General features: G+C 52.6%; 1 protein-coding gene across 1 annotated transcript; it reads right to left on the bottom strand.

Moving 5' to 3' along the window:
- Positions 1 to 1,945: 1,945 nt before the first annotated feature.
- INTS15 (integrator complex subunit 15) lies at positions 1,946 to 24,111 on the bottom strand. The gene is made up of 6 exons (XM_011769626.3): positions 23,658 to 24,111; positions 22,272 to 22,493; positions 19,179 to 19,344; positions 12,299 to 12,826; positions 8,473 to 8,512; positions 1,946 to 2,704 (listed from the first exon to the last, which is right to left on the bottom strand). The coding sequence occupies exons 1-6, from the start codon at positions 23,847 to 23,849 to the stop codon at positions 2,503 to 2,505; spliced, it is 1,350 nt and encodes a 449-aa protein (XP_011767928.2). The 5' UTR covers positions 23,850 to 24,111; the 3' UTR covers positions 1,946 to 2,502.
- Positions 24,112 to 24,338: the final 227 nt, after the last annotated feature.

The raw sequence follows: 24,338 nt of genomic DNA, 5'->3' as shown, positions 1-24,338 counted from the left end.
AGGTGGAGGTTGCAGTGGGCCAAGATCACACCACTGCACTCCAGCCTGGTGATAGAGTGAGACTCTGTGTCAGAACAAGAAGAAGCAATTGGGGTTCAAGCATTTCTCCTGCCTCAGCCTCCTAAGTAGCTGGGATTACAGGTACACACCACCACACCTGGCTAATTTTTGTACTTTCAGTAGAGACAGGGTTTCACCATGTTGGCCAGGCTGGTCTTGAACTCCTGACCTCAGGTGATCTGCCCACCTTGGCCTCCCACAGTGCTGGGATTACAGGCGTGAGCCACCGCGCCCAGCCATTTTTCTGTTTTTGTTTTCTGAGACAGAATTTCACTGTCACCCAGGCTACCATGCAGTGACACAACCTTGGCTCACTGCAGCCTCCACCTCCTGGGTTCAAGCGATTCTCCTGCCCCAGTCTCCTGAGTAGCTGGGATTTTGCAGGCGCCCACCATCACATCCAGCTAATTTTTGTATTTTTAGCAGAGACAGAATTTCATCATGTTGCTCAGGCTGGTCTCGAACTACTAGCCACAAGTGATCCGCCCACCTTAGCCTCCCAAAGTGCCGGGATTACAGGTGTGAGCCACTGTGCCCAGCCCCAGGTTAAATTTCATCCCTGCAAGGTAAGCTCCATCTTTTAATGCTCCATGTTTGCAGTTTCCATCTCTCACTTCAGGCTAGGAGAGCCAGTGACATAGTTCCTGATCTTTGCTTCCTCCTGCAGTCCGTTAAGGGAGGACTCCAAGCAGACACCTTCCCTTTTCAGTAGGAAAAAGATCCCTGAGGGCTGTTTTGTACCTGAGGGAAGAAATGTGACCCAAAGCAAATAGACCAGAAGCAGGCTGGGCGCAGTGGCTCACGCCTGTAATCCCAACACTTTGGGAGGCCGAGGCGGGTGGATCACCTGAGATCGGGAGTTTGAGACCAGCCTGGCCAACATGGCGAAACCCTGTCTCTACTAAAAATACAAAAATTAGCCGGGCGTGATGGTGGGCGCCTGTAATCCCAGCTACTTGGGAGGCTGAGGCAGGAGAATCACTTGAACCTGGGAGGCAAAGGTTGCAGTGAACTGAGATCACACCACTGCACTCCAGCCTGTGTGACAGAGTGCAACCCTGTTTAAAAAAAAAAAAAAAAAAGGTGGGGCACGGTGGCTCACGCCTGTAATCCCAGCACTTTGGGAAGACGAGGTGGGCGGATCACAAGGTCAGGAGATCGACACCACTGTGAAACCCCGTCTCTACTAAAAATACAAAAAAAATTAGCCAGGCGTGGTGGCGGGCGCCTGTAGTCCCAGCTACTCAGGAGGCTGAGGCAGGAGAATGGCGTGACCCCTCGAGGTAGAGCTTGCAGCGAGCTGAGATTGCGCCACTGCACTCCAGCCTGAGTGAGACTCCGCCTCAAAAAAAAAAAAAAGATCGGGAGTGCTCTATGCCCGCTGACCTCAGCTGCCTGGCTTAGCTGGGGACATGGGTGTCCAAGCTGTTTCCATAAAAAGAAATGACTAAAAACTACCATGACCATGAGATTGGGAAGCAGGCCAGGTGCAGTGGGTTAGGCCTGTAACCCCAGCACTTTGGGAGGCCATGGTGGGCAGATAGCTTGAGGTCAAGTATTCAAAGTCAGCCTGGGCAACCTAGCAAGACCCCATCTCTGTAAAAAAAAAAAAAACAAAAAATTAGCAGGGCGTTGTGGTGCACACTTGTAGTCCCAGCAACTCGGGAGGCTGAGGCGCCAGAATCGATTGAACCCAGGAGGCGGAGCTTGCAGTGAGCCAAAATTGCGCCACTGTACTCCAGCCTGGGCGACAGAGCGAGACTCCATCTCAAAAAAAAAAAAAAAAAAATATATATATATATATATATATATATAGGGAAGGAAATGCCTGCAGTTGGAAGCAACATTTATGAAGCTGTTAAAAATACATTCCATAAAGTCTACATGACTGTTTAGAAAAATTTATTTGAACATATGAAAGGAAAATTTAGACACCCCCAATAAAACTGAGAAGTTCCTTTCCGAGGTGAGGGGAATTCCTGACAGCTTCCCTGAGCAGCGCTGCACACAAGCTTGTGGTCACTACGCAGCCTGGGCTCAGCTCACGGGGCTGCGGAAAGAGCCCACTTTTTCTGGCGGGGACACATCGTCTTCACAAGGAAAGAGGCCAGACACATGGGCCTGCACCTGTGGTTCCTCCCGTCACACTCCTCGCCACACAGGCTGTGTGTCTGAAATGCGCAGAGAACAGAGGCTCCCAGGTCCGGCATGTTTTAAAAACGCCCGCAGCAGGCTCTCAGCAGAGGCTGGACTCTTCCCTTCACCATCCAATCTGGATGTCGAAGAATGCGACCGACTGGACTCCGTGACACCGAGACGGTTCTGCCGGCGGGGAGGGGCCACCGGGCCACTTCCCCGAGGTTCTCTTCTGGGGGACCGGCCACCCCTTCCTTCTCGGAAGGCTTCGTCCAGCGAGGGCACAGAAGGCACACGCAGGCCGGCCTAGCGGATGGGCCTGAAGGGAAACGTCACGCCCGAGATGAAGGTGTGCCCGGGGTGCGTGGGCAGGGCGGGGTGGGCAGCAGGGTGGGCCGGGACGGCCCCGTAGCCCAGCGGGGGCGTGTGGATGTGGGGGTAGAACCCTGGGGGGAGCGCGGCGTGAGGCGACTGCTGCACGGGACCCGAGATCACCAGCTGGAGGAGGCTGCGAACACAAGGAGAAGCGTCAGGGCGGGCGGACGCCGGGGACTCCGCAGGTGCGCACGGCTGGCTGACCCCGAACCCCGCACCCCACCGGGGAGAGGCACCGACACAGGCACGGACCACCCGGAGGTTCAGGCTGTGGACGCGGAGCAGCAGTGGCAAAGCCAGGACCCCACAGGCGAGGATGCGTGGGAGCGGGCTCTGCACGGGGCCTACGGCCCACGGAGCTCCGGCCACAGCACTCCCGGGCGCACAGCCCACACAGGCGGCCTCCATGTCAGCCTCTGCAGCTCTCTGCTGCGCTGGGACACACAGGACAGCTGGCCACAGTCTCCTCAGAGCCGCGAATGACCACGCCCTACCTGAATTCCAAGTAGAAGCCCCAGGAAGCTGGCCTTGCAAATGACTCCAAATTCGGAGTCCTGAAATCCAGAATGAGTCCGGTGCGGCCCCCTTGGGGACGCCCCAGGCCTGGATCCAGGACCTCCGGGACTCGCCCACCTCCCGCCCCGCCCCACGCAGCTTCAGATCCCCCCACCCTGCCCAGCACCCAGCACCGGGGCTCTGAGAATAGCTGCACGCACGCTCTCCCCATCCGCCACCGCGCTCCCACCAAGGCCCCTGAGCCCCAGAGGCCTGGACCTCCCATGCTGGTGGTACAGCACACCACGGCCCCCACTTCCTGGAATCCTCCTCCCCGCAAATTCAACCTGACTTTCCAACACCGGGGCCCTTCCCAGACTCCCGAGTTTCTCACGCCCTTGCCTTCTAACCACACTCTCCCCAGGATTATCCCCCAACCCCCCAGAACTCCCTGGCTTGGCTCATCACCCCCAGCTCCCCCAGCCGAGGCGAGGCCTGCCCCGTCCTGTGTCAGCCGGAAAGGACCAACTCCCCATAGGTTCTCCCCAATCAGAACCTCTCTTGGCCGGGTCTGGTGGCTCACACCTATAGTCCCAGCGCTTTTGGAGGCCGACTGCTTGAGGCCAGGAATTCAAGACCAGACAGAATACAGTGAGACCCCATCGCTACAGAAAATAAACTAAAAATTAGCTGGGCGTGGTGGCGCACACCTTTAGTCCCAGCCACTCAGGAGGCTGGAGGCAGGAGGATTGCTTGAGTTCAGTTGTTCAAGGCTGCAGTGAGCCGTAAGCCATGATTGTGCCACTGCACTCCAGCCTGGGAGACAGAGCGAGACCTGACTCAAAGGGAAAAAAAAAAAAAAAAAGGCCCTCTGGGGCCCTCCCAGCTTCAGGTCCCAGGCCTCCTCCCTACCCTTGCTTCCCCCGTTGGAAGCTTCTGCTGCAGACAGACGGGCTCTGCTCACCCGTCTCCTGACCTGCCCCAGGATCTCGCTCCAGCTGGGTCCCGTGTCTGCAGCACCTGCGCTGGTCTCTCCTAACACCAAGGCCTGCCTGCCGGGTTCTACTCACATCCCGTCCCTCAGCCAAGGCTCCGTCCCTGCACGTTGTCCTAACTGGGTCCCACAGCAGCCCGTTTTCCCAGCCATTTCACCCTTCTGACAGCCCTGCCTGCTCTCCTTCTACTCCCCCGTGCTCTGTCAAGGGGCTGGTCTGTCACAGACTGAACCCCCAAGCTCCACAGTACAAAGGCTTGGACCCAGGGCCCCCAGGAGGGGTTCAGGCAGTAAACAGAAAGTATGTGGAGGGCTGGTGCCTTTAGTGCCCAAAGCGCTTCTGAGCCCCTTTTCTTTCTGTTACTACTACTAAATAACTCTGGGTAAGTAATTTAGCAAGAGATTAACGAACCCAAGGAGGAGGTACTGCAGAGGCCAAATTGTGGTCATGTGATGATTTGAACATGTACACACCCTGCCAGAGATAGAAAGCACTTCAAGAAGTTTCCAGTCTATTTGGAAAGACGATGAACACAGAGACTGTCAGAAATCTAAGAGGTAGGCCAGGCATGGTGGCTCACACCTGTAATCCCAGTACTTTGGGATGCCGAGGCAGGCAGATCACCTAAGGTCAGGAGTTCGAGAACAGCCTGGCCAACATGGCGAAAACCCGTCTCTACTAAAAATACAAAAATTAGCTGGGTGTGGTGGTGGGTGTCTGTAATCCCAGCTATCCGGGAGGCTGAGGCAGGAGAATCGCTTGAACCCGGGAGGTGGAGGTTGCAGTGAGCCGAGATCGTGCCACTGCACTCCAGCCTGGGTGACAAGAGCAAGGCTCTGTCTCGGGAAAAAAAAAAAAAAAAGGAAAGAAATCTAAGAGGTATTCCAGGCAACCCCCTGTCCTTCCCCAACAGCCATGCCCGGCCTGCCCCTGGGAGGTCAGGGCTCCCCAGATCTGTGTCAGAAGAGGCAGCCACCAGCTCCTCAGAAGGAATGGAGTCAGAGGCTCCAGAGCAGGACCAGCAGGGGACTGCTGAGAAGTTCCGGGGGGCTCTAATGTTGACCCCGAGTTAAAAGACTTGGACAATACAAAGGATTTGTATCCTGCTGTCTTTTAAATTCCCTGAAGAAAACACTAAAATGTTAAATAAAAGTGGTGGACAAAGAAGGAAACTATCACAAAGGGATTCCTGCAGGAGGGGAAAGGTGCCAGCTGATACCAGCAATGTCCTCCGATGCTGTGGAAACTTCTAGAACGCAGACCAAAAAAAGGAAAAAGAGGCCAGGTACAGTGGCTCACGCCTGTAATCCCAGCACTTTGGGAGGCTGAGACAGGGAGATCACTTGAGGTCAGGAGTTCCAGACCAGCCTGGCCAACATGGCGAAACCCCGTCTCTACTAAAAATACAAAAATGAGGCATGGTGACGGGCACCTGTAGTCCCAGCTACTCAGGAGGTTGAGGCAGGAGAATCACTTGAATCCAGGACACAGAGGTTGCAGTGAGCCAAGATCACACCACTGCACTCTAGCCTGGGCGACACAATGAGACTGTCTCAAAAAAAAAAAAGAAAGAAAAAAGAAAGAAAAGGAAAAAGAGGAGAGGAAGAGTGTGGGCCCCTGGGAGAGGGGGCCCTGTGATCTCTCTGTGCTGCTGTTATGACACCTCAGGCAGGACGGTCTCATCCCAGAGACTGTTGCCTTCTGCCCCCTCAGGCTTTGTACCCACCCAGACAGCTGCCCCAGCTCCTCCCTTGCAGAACCTGGCAGAGTAAGTGTGGCACGGATGGGAGTCCCCAACCCTCATACAAGATGCAGTTCCTCTGCAGGCTGTGGACCAGCATCCGGCTGAACCCCGGACTCGAGTTATACATGTCTGTCTCAGCCTGCGAGCGCTACCCAGCGCTCTGCCGCTGGACCTGACGCAGCCAGTGGGCCAGGCCAACGCGACGTGCACCCCCAGGGCTGCCGAGCCGCGTGCTGCCCCTTTGTCCACACTGCTCGCCAACACCTGCCCCTGGAAGCCTGCTTCTCCTTGCTAAAGACCAGTGTGAGGGCTCCGAAGGAAGAACATTACTAACCCCACCAAGCTCACTTTGTCATTTCTATTAACTCTGTCCATGTGCACAGGAGTTCTGCTTTCCACCATTCACATTGCCTCCCCAGCAGTCAGTTGCCATTTTTAGCAGATGCATTATGTTCCATCCTCCTGATGTATCACAACTCATTTACTTAAGTATCACCACGCTGTAGGACAAGTTGTTTCCAGTTCTTTGCTAGTTAGTAACTGCATCTGTACTAAACATTTTTTGTGCATACAAAAATCAGTCTGCTGTGGTGGTACACACCTGTAGTCCCAGCTACTTGGAAGCCTGAGGTGGGAGGATGGCTTGAGCCCAGGACGCAGAGGCTTGCAGTGAGCCAAGATCATGCCACTGCACTCCAGCCTCTGCAACAAAGCAAGACTCTGTCTCAAAAAGAAAAAAAAAGCAGCTGACACTTACTAGATATTCACTACAGGCCATGTACTAGTTTAAGTGCATTCTGTGTTTTCACTTTTTTTTCTTTTAAGAGACAGGGTCTTGCTCTGTTGCCCAGGTAGTATGGTGGTGATCACAGCTCGGTGCAACCTCAAACTCCTGGGCTCAAACAATCCTTGTCTCCGCCACTCGAATAGCTGGGATAACAAATGCATGCCACCATATTTGGCCAATTTTTTTTTTTTTTTTTTTTTTTTTTGAGATAGAGGTTTGCTCTTATTGCCCAGGCTGGAGTGCAATGGTGCAGTCTTGACTTACTGCAACCTCTGCTTCCTGGGTTCAAGCAATTGTCCTGCCTCAGCCTCCCAAGTAGCTGGAATTACAGGCGCCTGCCACTTGGCTAACTTTTGTGTTTTTAGTAGAGATGGGGTTTCACCATGTTGGCCAAGCTGGTCTCAAATTCCTGACCTCAGGTGATCTGCCCACCTTGGCCTCCCAAAGTGCTGTGATTACAGTTGTGAGCCACTGTGCCCAGCCTTTTTGTTTTTTTTTTGAGTCTGGCTCTGTCACCCAGATTGGAGTGTAGTAGCACCACCTCAGCTCACTGCTATCTCCGCCTCCTAGGTTCAAGTGACTCTCCAGCCTCACCCTCCCAAGTAGCTGAGATTACAGGTGTATACCACCACGCCTGGCTAATTTTGTATTTTTAGTAGAGATGGGGTTTCACCATGTTGGCCAGGCTGGTCTCAAACTCCTGACCACAAGTGATCCACCTGCCTTGTTCTCCCGAAGTGCTGGGATTACAGGTATGAGCCACCACATCTGGCCTTTTTATTTTTATTTTTTAGACAGAGTTTCACTCTATTGCCCAAGCTGGAGTGCAGTGCCGCACTCTTAGCTCACTGCAACCTCTACCTCCCGGGTTCAAGCGATTCTCCCGCCTCAGCCTCCCGAGTAGCTGGGATTACAGATGTGCACCACCATGCCCGGCTAATTTTTGTATTTTAAGTAGAGACGGGGTTACACCACATTGGCCAGGCTGGTCTCGAACTCCTGACCTCAGGTGATCCACCCTCCTCAGCTTCCCAAAGTGCTGGGATTACAGGCATGAGCCACCACGCCCAAGCCCTAGCCTGTTTTTACTCATTTACTCCTCACAAAAATCTTACAGTGAGAAGCTGGCGGAGGCAAGAGGAACATGAGGCAGGTCCCATGGTTTTCTTGATGTTACAGATGAGGACTTCAGGCAGAAGGCAGGGAAGCTGCCCAAGGACGTGTGGACTTTTGGAAGTGACAAGGCCCGGATTCTCTCCAGAATCTGACCACAGTTCCCACTTTTCACCTGACGACTGCATTTGCGGAGGTCTCCACGTGGCAAGGAGTGGGATGACAAATTCACAAACACCACTGCGTCTCATCCTCACTACCACCCTGTGAGTCAGGGAACAGTATCACCCCCATTTTACAAGGGGGTAAGCTGAGGCACAGAGACAGGTCAAGAGACTTCCCGAGCATCACAGCCAATACCAGACAGGGCCACGCTCAGAACCCAGGTCCGTGCCACCTGATGGCCAAGCGCTGGCAGAGTGCTCTAGGGCTGTGGCTCAGCCAGACTTCCCAAATGGTGGTGCAGTTCACAGTGTCACCAACAGAGGGCCCCCTGCACCACACCCACCACTCAACAACTCGACAGGTGCACGCTCACTAGGGACTGGCCTCTTTCAGGGACTTCCAGCATGATGACCGTTTTTCGGGTTTCCTTTCTACTTGAGTTCTGTTCACGGGCGTTATCTGATCGTATCCATGCCCCACTTCTCATCATGTCCTTACCGGGCTCTCCCCAAAGAACCCAGGACAAAGGGGTTCACCCTGTCTTGCCTCCCTCCACCCTGCCCCAGCAAGCTGGCCCAGCTAGGAGTCTTGAGGATACTTACTTATTATGGGGTAGCCTGGAGCACAAGGTTCTCAGGTCATCTGCAATTAAGGACATATAAGATTAACAAACATACTAGAGATAACATGGGGAAATACACACTGGTATTCTTTGTAAGGATGCTAGCAAGACAGCAAGAGTGCCTCATACTACATTTCCCTAGTGTCATTTAGAAACTGAGTCCGGCCAGGCGCGGTGGCTCAAGCCTGTAATCCCAGCACTTTGGGAGGCCGAGACAGGCGGATCACGAGGTCAGGAGATCGAGACCATCCTGGCTAACACGGTGAAACCCCGTCTCTACTAAAAAAATACAAAAAACTAGCCGGGCGAGGTGGCGGGCGCCTGTAGTCCCAGCTACTCGGGAGGCTGAGGCAGGAGAATGGCGTGAACCCGGGAGGCAGAGCTTGCAGTGAGCTGAGATCCGGCCACTGCACTCCAGCCTGGGGGACAGAGCGAGACTCCGTCTCAAAAAAAAAAAAAAAAAAAGAAACTGAGTTCTAGCTGGGCACCATGGCTCATGCCTGTCATGCCTGTATTCCCAGCACTTTGGGAGGCCGAGGCAGGTGGATCACCCGAGGTCAGGAGTTTGAGAACAGCCTGACCAACATGGTGAAATCCCATCTCTACTAAAAAATAAAAATTAGCCAGGAGTGGTGGTGGGCACCTGTAATCCCAGCTACTCAGGAGGCTGAGGCAGGAGAATTGCTTGAACCTGGGAGAGGGAGATTGCAGTGAGCCGAGATCACACCACTACACTCCAGACTGGATGACACAGTGAGACCCCGTCTCAAGAAAAAAAAAAAAAAGAAAAAAAAGAAGAATCTGAGTTCTCCTTGTATTCAATTTTTGCTTTAAAAAATCCATCCCCTGGCCGGTCACAGTGGCTCATGTCTGTAATCCCAGCACTTTGGGAGGCCGAGGCGGGCGGATCACCTGAGGTCGGAAGTTTGAGACCAGCCTGACCAACATGGAGGAACCCCGTCTCTACTAAAAATACAAAATTAGCCGGGTGTGGTGGTGCATGCCTGTAATCCCAGCAACCTGGGAGGCTGAGGCAGGAGAATTGCTGGAACTCGGGAGGGGGAGGTTGCAGTGAGGCGAGATCGTGGCACCGCACTATAGCCTGGGTGACAGAGTGAGACCCCATCTCAGAAAAAAAAAAAAAAATAGAATCTGAGTTCTCCTTGTCTCCAATTTTTGCTTTAAAAAACCCATCCCCAAACAAAAGATGGCACTTAGGAAAGGAGGCAGCCCTGCTGGCAATTTGTCAGATGGCTGGAAAAAGCCCAGAGGCTGGGCTCTCCCTGGGCAATCAGGCACCCAAGGCAATCTAAGAGCAGCAGTAAGACGGGAAACCCACGGCCATCCCCTGGCACCATAGGCAACCTTTTGAGTGAGGCAGTTGCTAAAACGCAAACCCAAGCATATCATTAGCACCATATCATTCTCCAGGGAGAGTCCAAGGACTGAAATGCAGGATAATGAAGGAACCTCAGAACAGGCCATGAGGCTGGCACAGTGGCTCCTGCCTGTAATGTCAGCCCTTTGGGAGGCCTAGGCAGGAGGATCGCTTGAGCCCAGGTGTTTGAGACCAGCCTGAGCAACATAGCGAGACTTCATTTTTACAAAAAATTTAAAAATTAGCCGGTGTGGTGATACGCACCTGTAGTCTTAGCTACTCAGGAGGCTGAGGTGGGAGGATCACTTGAGCCCAGGAGGTCGAGGCTGCAGTGAGCTATGATCGTGCCACTGCCCTCTAGCCTGGGTGACAGAGTAAGAGCTCGTCTTCAAAACAAACAAAGACCAAAAAACCCACAGGCAGTGGGAATGTTGTCTGTTATCAACGGGGAAGTGGTCACATGAGTGTAACCATTAGTCAAAACTCATCAGATCCTGCCCTTAACCCACGTCATTGTATTGTGTATAAATTGTGCCTCAAGGCCAGATGCAGTGGCTCACGCCTGTAATCCCAGCACTTTGGGAGGCTGAGGTGGGAGGATACTTGAGGTCAGGAGTTTGAGACCATCCTGGCCAACATGGTAAAACCCTGTCTCTACTAAAAATACAAAAATTAGCCAGACGTGCTGGCACATACCTCTAATCCCACCTACTTGGGAGGCTGAGGCAGTAGAATCGCTAGAACCCCGGAGGCAGAGGTTGTAGTGAGCCGAGATCGGGCCACTGCACTCCAGCCTGGGCAAAGAAGCGAGACTCCATCTCAAAAAAAAAAAAAAATATGCCTCAATAAAAAAGGACAAGGAAAGGTGCAGAGGCTCATGCCTGTAATCCTAGCACTTTGGGAGGCTGAGGCGGGAGGATCACTTGAGCCCGAGTTTGAAACCAGCCTGGACAAGAAAGATGGTGAGACCTTGACTCTACACATTTTTTTTTTTTTTTTTTTTTGAGATGCAGTCTCGCTCTGTAGCCCAGGCTGGAGTGCAGTGGCGCGATCTCGGCTCACTGCAAGCTCCACCTCCTGGGTTCATGCCATTCTCCTGCCTCAGACTCCCAAGTAGGTGGGACTACAGGCACCCGCCACCACGCCTAGCTAATTTTTTTTTTGTATTTTCAGTAGAGATGGGGTTTCACTGTGTTAGCCAGGATGGTCTTGATCTCCTGACCTCGTGATCCGCCCACCTCAGCCTCCCAAAGTGTTGGGATTATAGGTGTGACCCACCGCACCCAGCCCAAAAATTTTTTTTAAAAATTAGCTAGGTGTGGTGGTACACACTTGTAGTCCCAGCTACTCTGTGGCTGAGGCAGGAGGATTGCTTGAGCCCAGGAGTTGCAGACTGTGGTGAGCTATGATCGTGCCACTGCACTCCAGCTTGGGCAACAGAGCGAGTGTCCTCATCTCATAAAAATAAAGAAAGAGAAATGGAAATAAAAAAGGACACAGAAAAAGAAAAAGGGGGCCGGGCACGGTGGCTCACGCCTGTAATCCCAGCACTTTGGATGGCCAAGGTGGGTAGATCACAAGGCCAAGAGTTCAAGACCATCCTGGCCAACATAGTGCAACTGTCTGTACTAAAAATACAAACATTAGCCAGCTGTGGTGGCGCATGCCTGTAGTCCCAGCTATTCAGGAGGCTGAGGCAGGATAACTGCTTAAACCCAGGAGATGGAGGTTGCAATGAGCCGAGATGGCACCACTGCACTCCAGCCTGGACAATAGTGGGGGACTCCATCGCAATAAATAAATAAATTAAAATAAGATAAAATAGGCCGGGTGCAGTGGCTTAAGCCTGTAATCCCAGCACTTTGGGAGGCCGAGATGGGTGGATCACAAGGTCAGGAGATCGAGACCATCCTGGCTAACACGGTGAAACCCCGTCTCTATTAAAAAAAAAAAAAACAAAAACAAAAAATTAGCCGGGCGTGGTGGTAGGCGCCTGTAGTCCCAGCTACTCAGGAGGCTGAGGCAGGAGAATGGCATAAACCCGGGAGGCAGAGCTTGTAGTGAGCCGAGATCCGGCCACTGTACTCCAGCCTGGGCGACAGAGCGAGACTCTGTCTCAAAAAAAAAAAAAAAAAAAAGATAAAAAAGAAAACGGGTTCCTCGAAAGGAAAGTTATCTAGGCTCTCGAGGAGTCCCCAGTCCTGGGCGACACTAAGACCTCCCATCTGTGGGATGTTAGGACCCTGACGGGGTAAGCAGGGAGGGTGGAGTGCAGGGGGCGCCGCTGGGGTACCTTCCTCCCCTGTGTTCACTAGGAGGAAAAGAAGTCCTAAATGAAGCAAAAACAGTGTCTGTCCAGGATCCCCTCTTCCTTCTGCAGAGCGGTGGTGTCCCCGCACCAGGAGGCCTGGGCCAGGGAGGCACCCACCTCTTGTGCACAGCAGAGCTCCTGAGGCCATGGCCACCTGCAGAGCCTGCGCCAGCCGGTCCAGCGAGAGCTCGATCTCCTGGGAGGCGTTGAGGGGGTTCAGTTCATCCGCCAACCTGTTGATCTCCTCCACCAGCGGGACCATGTGGTCGAAGAGGACCAGCCCCAGGCGCCCGTACAGATTCTTCTCGGTCAGGTGCAGCTGCAGCGTCATGAGGACCTGCAGGACGCTGAGGTGGAGTTTCGAGTACAACAGGTGGGAGTCTCTGTCCATCCCCACGCCCGGGTCCTTCGTGACCTTGTTGCTGACGTGGCCATTGGATAAGGGGGGCTTCTTTCTCCTTTTGTAAGCCAGGGGGGCCTTCACACACCAGCGGATCAATCCAACGAGCGGGGTGAGCTCTAAGAATCCTATTGGCAGATTGGCCGCAATCGGAGTATTTAAAAAAGTGATGAGAATCAACCGTGGGTCCTCAAAAATCCAGGTGACAATCATTTCAAGCAAGTCCATAGGTGGGATGAGGTCATCTGCGAATAAAGACCATTAGGTCAGGAGTGCTCTTGGCCTCAAGGACAGGGAGAGAGGGAACATGACCCCAGGGCCCACGGAACTGCCCGCCTGATGGTCCGGATCACGTCTCCTGGCTTAGCTACCTTCTGTCTCCTTTCCTAGGACGTCCACTCCAGGGGGACTGGGACTCTCATCTCAGTCACTGTCACATCCCAGTGCCCAGTCACATCAGTGGAGCAAGGGAGAGGCTGCAGAAATACCTAAGTCTATAATTCCCTGGAACTCCACCATGCTTTGGAGAAATGTCCTCCTGCATGTTAATTTAGATAAAATTCCACGCTTTTTCTATCCCACACTGCCACACGTCATCCCTTCCCTCCTAAGTATGTGTCCTCCCTGTGCTCAGTGTCTCCTGTATGGGGCAGTGACAGCAATGGTGGCCTTCAGGGACCAGCTCAGAATCCCATCAGTCATCTGGCAGCTGCCAAGGGCTGCCCCAACCCCAAACCTGGAACCCTCATCTAAGCAACCCTAGGAGATAGGATCCCTGAGACTTGGCAGGCTCTGTGGCCTAGACAGAGAAGAACAGATGGTGACACTTAGTCTGGGCTTCCTATGAGCCCAGCACAGGTCTCAACGCTCTACACAGACGAACGCGTCTAACCCGGCACAGGTCTCAACGCTCTACACAGACGAACGCGTCTAACCCGGCACAGGTCTCAACGCTCTACACAGACGAACGCGTCTAACCCGGCACAGGTCTCAACACTCTACACAGACGAACACGTCTAACCCGGCACAGATCTCAACGGTCTACACAGACAAACATGTCTAACCCGGCACAGGTCTCAACGCTCTACACAGACGAACGCGTCTAACCCGGCACAGGTCTCAACGCTTTACACAGACGAACGCGTCTAACCCGGCGCAGGTCTCAACACTCTACACAGACGAACACGTCTAACCCAGCACAGATCTCAACGGTCTACACAGATAAACATGTCTAACCCGGCACAGGTCTCAACGCTCTACACAGACGAACGCGTCTAACCAGCACAGACGAAAGCATCTAACCCAGCACAGGTCTCAACACTCTACACACATGAACGCACCTCACTCGGCACAGGTCTCAATGCTTTACACAGACGAATGCATTTAATCCTCCCTCTACCCCAGCGGTTAGTCTCATGCAAAGGACAAGGAAACTGAGGCACAGTCATGTCAAGTGATTTCCACAGGATTCATTGAAAGTATGTGGCCCAGGCTCACACCTGCAATCCTAGCACTTTGGGAGGCCAAAGTGGGACGATCACTTGAGTTCAAGAGTTCAAAACCAGCCCTGGAAACACAATGAGACCCAATCTCTACAAAAATTCTTAAAAATTAGCCAGGAGTGGCCGGGTACAGTGGCTCAGGCCTGTAATCCCAGCACTTTGGGAGGAAGGGGCGGGTGGATCATGAGGTCAGGAGGTCGAGGCCATCGTGGCTAACACGGTGAAACCCTGTCTCTACTAAAAATACAAAAAAATTAGCCGGGCGTGGTGGCAGGTGCCTGTAGTCCCAGCTACTCAGGAGGCTGAGGCAGGAGAATGGTGTGAACTCGGGAGGTGGAGCTTGCAGTGAGCCGAGATCACGCCACTGCACTCCAGCCTGGGCGATAAAGCTAGACTCCGTCTTAAAATATATATATATATATATATATATATATATATATATATATATATATATATATATATATGGCAGGAAGTGGTGGTGCACACCTATATTCCCAGCTATTCAGGAGGCTAAGGTAGGAGGATCATTGAGCCTGGGAGGTCAAGGTTGCAGTCAGCTGTTGTTATCCCACTGTACAACAGCCTGAGCAACAGAGTGAGATCCTGTCTCAGGAAAACAAACACACACACACACACACACAAAAGCGTATGGCCCAGATCTGACCTCAGCAGCCTGGCTTTTAATCGGGAGGCTGTACTGCACATGTGGGGCTTGGTGTGCAATGCCCTTAGGCTGGCTGTGTTCACAGGAGTGGGTCCTCAGCCCCCTCTCTCTGGGGCTGTGCCCACCATCTGAGATGATTCCTGCCAACTGTTGGGAGTATGAACAGCCCTGCCTACCTACTGTGGTGAGACAATGGCTACAGCGGGGAGCAGCTGCTGTCCTGTGCGCCACCTTTTTTTTTTTTTTGAGACAGAGTCTCACTCTTGTCGCCCAGGCTGCAGTGATCTTGGCTCACTGTAAACTCCGCCTCCCAGGTTCAAGCAATTCTCCTGCCTCAGCATCCTGAGTAGCTGGGACTATAGGCGCCTGCCACCACACCTGGCTAATTTTGTATTTTTAGTAGAGTTGGGGTTTCGCCATGTTGGCCAGGCTGGTCTCGAACTCCTGACTGCAGTGATCCACCCACCTAGGCCTCCCAAAGTGCTGGGATTACAGGAGTGAGCCACTGCGACTGGCCATGTGTGCAGCCTCTTGATTCCACAGAGATGTTTCTGTCTGGGCAACGCCAGGGTCATATCCACCTCTCCAGTGTATCCCTGCCCCCTGAGATCTGAGCTGAGGGATCTCCAACAGCCTGTAGGTAATGCGTGTGTGTGCACACACACTTGTGCAGGTGTGCCCTCAGCATACACGTTGGCGTGTGCACTTCGTGAGTCCTCAGTCTTTAGGATCCCAGTTAGGGTCTCTAGAGTCCCGCGTTTTCAGCACCATTCCCGAAAGGGGGGATATTATTATGTGGGTATCTTCCTTTTTGTGCTTTGAAGACACAGCCTCCCCCAAGAATGCTCTCCTGTTACCAGAAGTGCCCAAGATCAGCTTCAATCACCATTCAGATGGTGACTTCCAGGGCCACCGCTGTGTGGCAGTGACTTGAGAAATCATCAACTCCTCAATGGACTTCCTGGCTTAAGAGAAAAACACTGTGTTTCAGATCTGCTCTGCTGTGTCAGTGGCATTCCCTGAATATTCTTTCCTGTTCCATATGCTAACTCATCCCTTCCCAATGGCAAGGCCAATTTCTGTACTCATTGGCCTGGAATAACCAATGACATAAAAGGTAGGTCGGGTGCGGTGGCTAATGCCTGTAATCCCAGCACTTTGGGAGGCTGAGGCAGGGAGATCACTTGAGGTCAGGAGTTCGAGACCAGCCTGGCCAACAGGGTGAAACCCTGACTCCACTAAAAATACAAAAATTAGCCAGGCATGGTGGGGCACACCTATAGCCCAAGCTACTCAGGAGGCTGAGGCAGGAGACTCGCTTAAACCTGGGAAGTGGAGGTTGCAGTGAGGGGAGATCACACCACTGTACTCCAGCCTAGGTGACACAGTAAGACTCCATCTCAAAAAAAAAAAAAAAAAAAAAAAAAAAAAAGGCAACTATGATACCATAGCTGGGTTCAGTGAAATCTTTCTTACTGGAAGATGAAAGGCCTGAATACCGCTCCCAGATGTTAACAGCTCTTAGGAAGCCTTTGGAGGAGAGAGCTAGGGGAAATCCCACTGCAGCGGCATGGCCCTGCTCCCCACGACCTGCCTCCCATTCCACAGGCAAACTGCTAGGAAAAGGAGAGTATGAAATTAGCATCTGTGGCTGTGCACGGTGGCTCACGTCTGTAATCCCAGCACTTTGCAAGGCCGAGGCGGGCGGATCACGAGGTCGGGAGATTGAGACCATCCTGGCTAACACTGAAACCCTGTCTCCACCAAAAATACAAAAAAGTAGCCGGGTGAGAGGCTGAGGCAGGAGAATCGCTTGAACCCGGGAGGTGGAGCTTGCAGTGTGTCAAGATGGCACCACTGCACTCCAGCCTGGGCGACAGAGCAAGACTCCATCTCAAAAAACAAAAACAAAAAAACAAACAACAAAAAAAGAAATTAGCATATAAATATGGCATGCGCTTACATGTTCACAATATTGCCACACAAACTTTCTCAAGAGAGCTAAAAAGTCTAACAACAAGAAAAAGGTGGCCGGGCACAGTGGCTCACACCTGTAATCTCATTACTTTGGGAGGCTGAGCCGGGTGAATCACCTGAGGTCAGGAGTTCAAGACCAACCTCACCAACATGGTGAAACACCGTCTCTACTAAAAATACAAAAAGTAGGCAAGTGTAGTGGCACACACCTATAATCCCAGCTACTCAGAAGGCTGAGGCAAGAGAATCACTAGAACCCAGGAGGCAGAGGTTGCGGTGAGCCAAGATCATGCCACTACACTCCAGCCTGAGCAACAGAGTGAGATTCTGTCTCACAAAAAAAAAAAAAAAAAAAAAGACAGATAAAAGAAGGCTCGGCTGGGCGTGGTGGCTCACACCTGTAATCCCAGCACTTTGGGAGGCTGAGGCAGCTGGATCACGAGGTCAGGAGTTCGAGACCAGCCTGGCCAATATGGTGAAACTTCATCTCTACTAAAATTACAAAAATTAGCTGGGCGTGGTGGCGTACGCCTATAGTCCCAGCTACTCAGGAGACTGAGGCAGGAGAATCGCTTGAACCCAGGTGGCGGAGGTTGCAGTGAGCTGAGATCACGCCACTGCACTCTACCCTGGGCGACAGAGAGAGACTCCATCTCAAAAAAAAAAAAAAAAAGAAGAAGTTTCAAAAATAGTCAGGAAGGTCGGGTGCTGTGGCTCACGCCTGTAATCCCAGCACTCTGGGAGGCTGAGGCGGGTGGATCATGAGGTCAGGAGTTCAAGACCAGCCTGGCCAACAGGGTGAAACCCCGTCTCTACTAAAAATACAAAAATTAGCTGGGCGTGGTGGCGCATGCCTGTCATCCCAGCTACTTAGGAGGCTGAGGCAGGAGAACTGCTTGAATCAGGACCCGGGAGGTGGAGGTCGCGTGAGCCGAGATCACCCCATTGCACTCCAGCCTGGGCAACAAGAGTGAAGCTCTGTCTCAAAAAAAAAAAACAAAAAAGAAAAAAAAAAGTCAGCAGGCTGGTGGCAGACCAATACTGGACTGAATAAAAATGACAGATGCCGTTGAAGGCTTTCAAACTGCTGGTTTGGCTATCAACCCAGGAAGAGAGAGAGACTATTTGTCAGCCTTGTGAGCAGCAACAGCCAAGGGCAGAGAAGGATGAACCGAAAACAGCAGCAGAAAAGCAGGTTTTGTCAGCCAGGCCTGGTGGTGTGTGTCTACAGTCCCAGCGACCCAGGAGGCTGTGGTGGGAGGATCACTTGAGCCCAGGAGTTTTGAGGCTACAATGAGCTATGACTGCACCACCGTATTACAGCAGCCTGCGCAACAGAGCAAGATTCTCTATCCAAAAAAGTAAAATAAAGAAAGTAGGGGGAAGATAAAAAGTCAAGTCATATGTCCGTGCAGTGGGTCACATCTCACCAGACAGCAGACCCTCGCTTTCTGGGCTGCCTGCCACTTGGACCACTGCACCTCAGGCAAATGGGGATCACTAAGAATAGCTCCCCCTTAGCAAATTGCACACATCCAGGTGGCCCACACCTTTAGCTTTTAGCCTAAATTAAAAACACACATTTCAGGCCGGGTGCAATGGCTCACACCTGTAATGCCAACACTTTAGGAGGCCGAGGTGGGAGGATTGCTTGAGTCCAGGAGTTCGAAACCACCCTGGGCAGCACGGTGAAACTCCATCTCTACAAAAAAATATAAAAAATTAGCCAGAAATGGTGGTGCAAACCTATGGTCCCGACTACTCAGGAGGCTGAGGGAGAAGAACTGCTTGAGCTCGGGGTTCAAGACCAGCCTGGACAATATGGCGAAACTCCGTCTCTACAAAAAATACAAAAATTGGCTGGGCGCGGTGGCATGCACCTGTAGTCCCAACTACTCGGGAGGCTGAGTGCGGGGGGAGAACACTTGAGGCTTGGGGGCAGAGACTGCAGTGAGCTGGGATCACACCTCTGCACTCCAACCAGAGTGACAGAGTGAAACCGTCTCAAAAAATAAAAAAATAAAAACTCAGCTGGGCATGGTGGCACATGCCTGTAATTCCAGCAGTTTGGGAGGCCAAGGTGGGTAGATCACTTGAGGTCAGGGGTTTGAGATCAGCCTGGAACACAGTAAAACCCCATCTCTACTAAAAACACACAAAAAAATTAGCTGTGAGTGGTGGCGCATGCTGGCTGTAGTCCCAGCTACTCGGGAGGCTGAGGCAGGAGAACTGCTTGAACCCGGGAGGGGGAGGGTGCAGTGAGCACAGATCACGCCACTGCAATCCAGCCTGGGCAACTGGCTCCATCTCAAAAAATAACAAAAATAAAAATATACATTTAAGAGACAAAATGGCCAAAGCATTCACTGGACACTTCACCTGGGTATTCAGCGGAAAATAAAACTAGCCATTGATGGAAGCTTCTTTCATAGAAATAACCTGTTTCAAGTTTACCTGATGACAGGTCATAGAGCGCGGTAACGGAGGTGATGAACTGGCAGCAGAATCTCGGGCTGGCACTGAATATCTGCTTCAGCGTCTGAATGGATCCCGGCACCAAACAGCAGTAGTCATCCACGAGGGCCTTGGCTAACCTCACACAGTAGACCACGGGCGTCCGCTGGAAAGAAGCCACACAGTCCACGTAACTACAGATGTCGTGAGTAGACCAGCAACTATGCACACACGGTGAATACCATCAGAACTGGCAGAACCACTTCCAAGATGAAAAAAAGATGTTGATGGGGCAGGGTGCGGTGGCTCGCGTCTGTAATCCCAGCACTTTGAGAGGCCGAGGCAGGTGGATCATCTGAGGTCAGGAGTTCGAGACCAGCCCGACCAACATGGTGAAACCCCGTCTCTACTAAGAATACGAAAATTAGCCAGGCGTGGTGGGGCACGCCTGTAATCCCAGCTACTCGGGAGGCTGAGGCAGGAGAATCACTTGAACCTGGGAGGCAGAGGTTGTGGTGAGCCAAGATCGCGCCACTGCACTCCAGCTTGGGCAACAATAGCAAAACTTCGTCTCAAAAAAAAAAAAAAAGTTAAAGGCTTACACTGAAGCAGTGGTGGGCAATCTAAAGCCCCCTGACCAGGCTGGGCATGGTGGCTCATGCCTGTCATCCCAACACTTTGGGAGGCCGAGGTGGGAGGATCACTTGAGCCCAGGAGTTCCAGACGAGCCTGGGTAACAGCAAGAACCCATCTCTATAAAAAATAGAAAAAATGGGCCAGGTGCGGTGGCTCACGCCTGTAATCCCAGCACTTTGGGAAGCCAAGGTGGGCAGATCATGAGGTCAGGAGATCGAGACCATCCTGGTGAACACAGTGAAACCCCGTCTCTACTAAAAATAATACACACACACAAAAATTAGCCAGGCGTGGTGGCAGACGCCTGTAGTCCCAGCTACTCGGGAGGCTGGGGCAGGAGAATGGCGTGAACCTGGGGGACAGAGCTTGCAGTGAGCAGAGATCGCGCCACTGCACTCCAGCCTGGGTGACAGAGCGAGACTCCAACTAAAAAAAAAAAAATTGAAAAAATTAGGCGGGTGTGGTGGCACACACCTGTAGTCCCAGCTACTCGGGAGGCCAAGGCAGGAGGATGGCTTGAGCCTGGTAAGGTTGAGGCTGCAGTGAGCCCTGTGGTCACACCACTGCACTCCAGCATAAGCAACAGAGCAAGATCGTCTCAAAAAAAAAAACAAAAAAAAACCCAACACCTGACTGGGTATGGTGGCTCACACCTGTAATCCCAGCATTTTGGGAGGACGAGGCAGGCGGATCATGAGGTCAGGAGATCGAGACCATCCTGGCTAACACGGTGAAACTCCATCTCTACTAAAAATGCCAAAAAATTAGCCAGGCACCACTGATGGTGGGCGCCTGTAGTCCCAGCTACTTGGGAGGCTGAGGCAGAATAGCGTGAACCTGGGAGGCGGAGCCTGCGGTGAGCCGAGATCATGCCACTGCACTCCAGTCTGGGCGACAGAGCAACTCTCTCTCAAAAAACAAAACAAAACAAAAAAACCATCCCACAGACCAAATTTGTCCCACCACCCGTTTCTGTAAACAATATTTCACTGAGACGTGACCATGCTTATTTGTTTGCCTACTGTCTAAAGCTGTTCTTGCACTAGAAGGACAGAGTAGCTGTGAAAGAGACTACAGGACCTGCAAACCCTAAGACAGTTCACTATCTCGCCCTTTACATACAACATCTGCCGGCTCTTGTTTTACAGTTTACTTAGGAAACATCATTTCTGCCTTCAGGTGAGGAAATGACAACTTTTGTAACCCTACAGGATCCCAGGTGAGACGCCACAGGTAAAAATTAACAGCTGCTATCATATTGAAGAGATTCAGGAAAGTCTGTGAACTGTCACATGATGAAAAGGTTTGTTTACAGCAGTACTTGCTGAATTTCTCTCAAAATCCTGTTCTTAGGCCGGGCATAGTGGCTCATGCCTATAATCCCGGCACTTTGGGAGGCTGAGGCAGGAGGATCGCTTGACCTCAGGAGTTCATGACCAGTCTGGGCAACACGGTGAAACCGTTTCTACAAAAAATACAAAAACTAGCCAGGCATAGTGATGTTTGCCTGTGGTCCCAGCTACTTGGTGGGCTGAGGTAGGAGGATCACTTGAGCCCAGGAGGCAGAGGTTGTAGTGAGCTAAGATTGCACCACTGCACTCCACCCTGGGGGACAGACTGAAACCTTCTCGCAAAAAAAAAAAAAGAAAAGGAAAAAAAAAAAAAAAAGAAACAAGAAAGAAAAAGAAAAAAAAACACGACCTAATTTAAAAAAAATTTTTTTTTTGAGACTGAGTCTCACTCTGTCACCCAGGCTGGAGTGCAGTGACGTGATCTCAGCTCACGGCAACCTCCGCCTCCCATGTTCATGATTCTCCTGCCTCAGCCTCCCAAGTAGCTGGGACCACAGGCGGGAGCCACCACGCCTGGCTAATTTCTGTTTTTTCAGTAGAGACAGGGTTTCACCATGGTGGCCAGGCGAGTCTCAAACTCCTGACCTCAAGTGATCTGCCCCCTCCTCAGCCTCCCAAAGTGCTGGGATTACAGGTGTGAACCACTAAGCACGGCCTAAAAGAATAATTTAAACAAACAAACAAACAAACAAACAAAAATTCCAGAAATCCAATTCAATGAGAATTCCAAACAGCGAACTCCTCAATTCCTCTTCAGAGACTCTCAGGGTCAGACTCTTTTTTTTTTTTTTTTTTTTTTTTTGAGACAGAGTCTTGCTCTGTCATCCAGGCTGGAGTGCAATGGCACCATCTCAGCTCACTGCAACCTCTGCCTCCTGAGTTCATGCGATTCTCGTGCCTCAGCCTCCTGAGTAGCTGGGGTTACAGGAATGTACCATCATGCCAGGCTAATTTTTCATTTTTAGTAGAGACACAATTTCACCATGTTGGTCAGGCTGGTCTCGAACCCCTGACCTCAAGTGATTCGCCCACCTCAGCTTCCCAAAGTGCTGGGATTACAGGCATGAGCCACTGCACCCGGCCGAGGGTCTCTCTTGAGCAGTACCTGAAGCCAGGAGGCGGCACACTCCAACACCGGGATTCGACACACAGCCACCGCCATGGAGACCAGTTTTCCCAACAAGCTCATCCGGCTGTCATCGGCTTTGTTCCCTTGAGGGCTGAAAAGGGATGAAAAAATAATCTGCCGAACAGAGTCCTTGGTTTGCTCCTGGAAATAATTGCACATGATTTCAAGAAGTTGAAGCTCCTGAAGTGAATTCAGTCTCTGCAAAAGAAATCCAGGAAAAGCGTTAAGAAATGTGGCTGTAACGTACTTATTAACTCGTACGTTAAAAAAAACAGGAAACAGACTGGGCGCGGTGGCTCACGCCTGTAATCCCAGCACTTCGGGAGGCCGAGGCGGATGAATCACAATGTCAAGAGTTCGACACCAGCCTGGCCAACGTGGTGAAACCCCGTCTCTACTAAAAATACAAAACTTGGTCGGGCATGGTGGGTGTGCGCCTATAATCCCAGCTACTCAGGAGGCTTAGGGAGGAGACTCCCTTGAACCCGGGAGGTGGAGGTTGCAGTGAGCCGAGATCGTACCACTGCACTCCAGCCGGGTGACAGAATGAAATTCCATCTCCAAAAAAAAAAAAGGAAAACAGGAAAAAAGTTTTTTTTCCCCGTAGAACTTTTCGCCCTTTGTAAAGCTCGGGTGTCAGGGAGATCTTTGCTGTTACTCTTAGAAAAAAGTCATATAGGCCAGGCGTTGTGGCTCACACCTGTAATTCCAACACTTTAGAGGCCAAGGAGAGAGAATCTTGAGCCCAGGAGTTTGAGATCAGCCTGGGTAACACAGGGAGGCTCCAGCTCTACAAAACATCCAAAAATTAGCTGGGCATGGTGGTGGTGCATGCCTGTAGTCCCAGCTACTGAGAAGGATAAGGCGGGAGGATTACTTGAGCCCAGGAGTTCAAGGTTGTAGTGAGCTGTGATTGCACCACTGCACTCCAGCCTGGGCAACACAGTGAGACCTTGTCTCACCCCAAAAAAAAAAAAAAAAAAAAAAAAAAAAAAAAGAGAGAGAGAGAAAAAAGAAAAAGATGTAAGAGGAAAGCTATACAGATCATTATACATCCTCCTGGAGGGCTCAGGACGAGCCTCTCGGTAACAGCCCAACAGACTTCTAGAGAGCGGGCAGTCCCCAGTTTGTCCCTTTAACACCAAGACTCGGCTGTCACACGCCCCGCAGACTGGACAGGCAGCTGAGCAACACTGCAGGACCCGGAGAGGGGTTTGCGGGCTGCTGCAGGAGCGAGGCCAAGCGCGAGCGCGGGGCTCCTGGACGTGGGGCGCCCGCGGCTTGACACAGCCCTGCATCGCTGGGGAAAAGGCCCGCCCGCCTGCCTGCGGCGCCCGGGCACCCGACCGTCTCGGGCCGCACCTTGGGCTGCGCGCTGCGCTCCTTGGGCACTTGGAACACGAACTCCTCCAGCAGCTCCACGGGGCCCTTATCCACGATGGGCAGCGGCGCGCTCTGCAGCTGGCTGCTGAAGTAGATGTCCAGGTGGTACAACACCTCCTTGGCGGCGCTCAGCGCGTCGCGGCGCAGCAGCGAGTGGCGGATGTCGCTCATGGTGCGGCCGCCGCGGCCCCCGCGCCGAGCGCGTCTCACTTCCGCCCGGGGCCCGGGGCTGAGCCGCTGCCCGTGGAGACAAAGAGGCGCGACACGGGCCTGGGCTGCGGCACCCGCCCGCTTGCCCGCCTGCCGCTGCCTGCTCCCTGCCTGCTCAGGGTGCCATCGCCGCTGCCGCCGGCCAGCGGGCGCCCAAAGGTCCGACTGCGGCGCCGCCAGGAGCCGCGGGAGCCGCCGCCGCGCAGCCGAACGGCGGCCGAATGCCGGGCACGGAGACGGCGGCCCGCAGGGGCCAAGCGCAGGCCTCGGCCCAGGGGCGCTCTCGGGAGGGCGCCCCCTGGCGGCGCGCGCGGTGAGGGGAGTGCCGCGGTCCCAGGTGGACCCCGCCCCAGGCCCCGCCCCCAGAGCCCGCCCAACCGCCAGTGCGGGCCCGCTCTGTCCTTGCCCAGGCTCCCGCGCGGACTCTGCGTTGCGTTCAGAGCCGCCGCT

This window comes from Macaca nemestrina, chromosome 4 (assembly GCF_043159975.1).
Source record: "Macaca nemestrina isolate mMacNem1 chromosome 4, mMacNem.hap1, whole genome shotgun sequence".
NCBI classification, from domain to species: Eukaryota; Metazoa; Chordata; class Mammalia; order Primates; family Cercopithecidae; genus Macaca; species Macaca nemestrina.
The sequence above is the reverse complement of the archived record's forward strand: the minus strand, read 5'-3'. Positions and strand labels throughout refer to the sequence as shown.

Coding starts and splice junctions, on each gene's coding strand:
- INTS15 (XM_011769626.3), bottom strand. CDS start 23,849: ATGAGCGACATCCGCCACTCGCTGCTGCGCCGCGACGCGCTGAGCGCC. Junction 8,513..12,298: donor AGCTCTGCTGTGCACAAGAG/GTGGGTGCCTCC, acceptor CCTTAATTGCAG/ATGACCTGAGAACCTTGTGC. Junction 2,705..8,472: donor TCCAGGCTACCCCATAATAA/GTAAGTATCCTC, acceptor TTGTGTTCGCAG/CCTCCTCCAGCTGGTGATCT.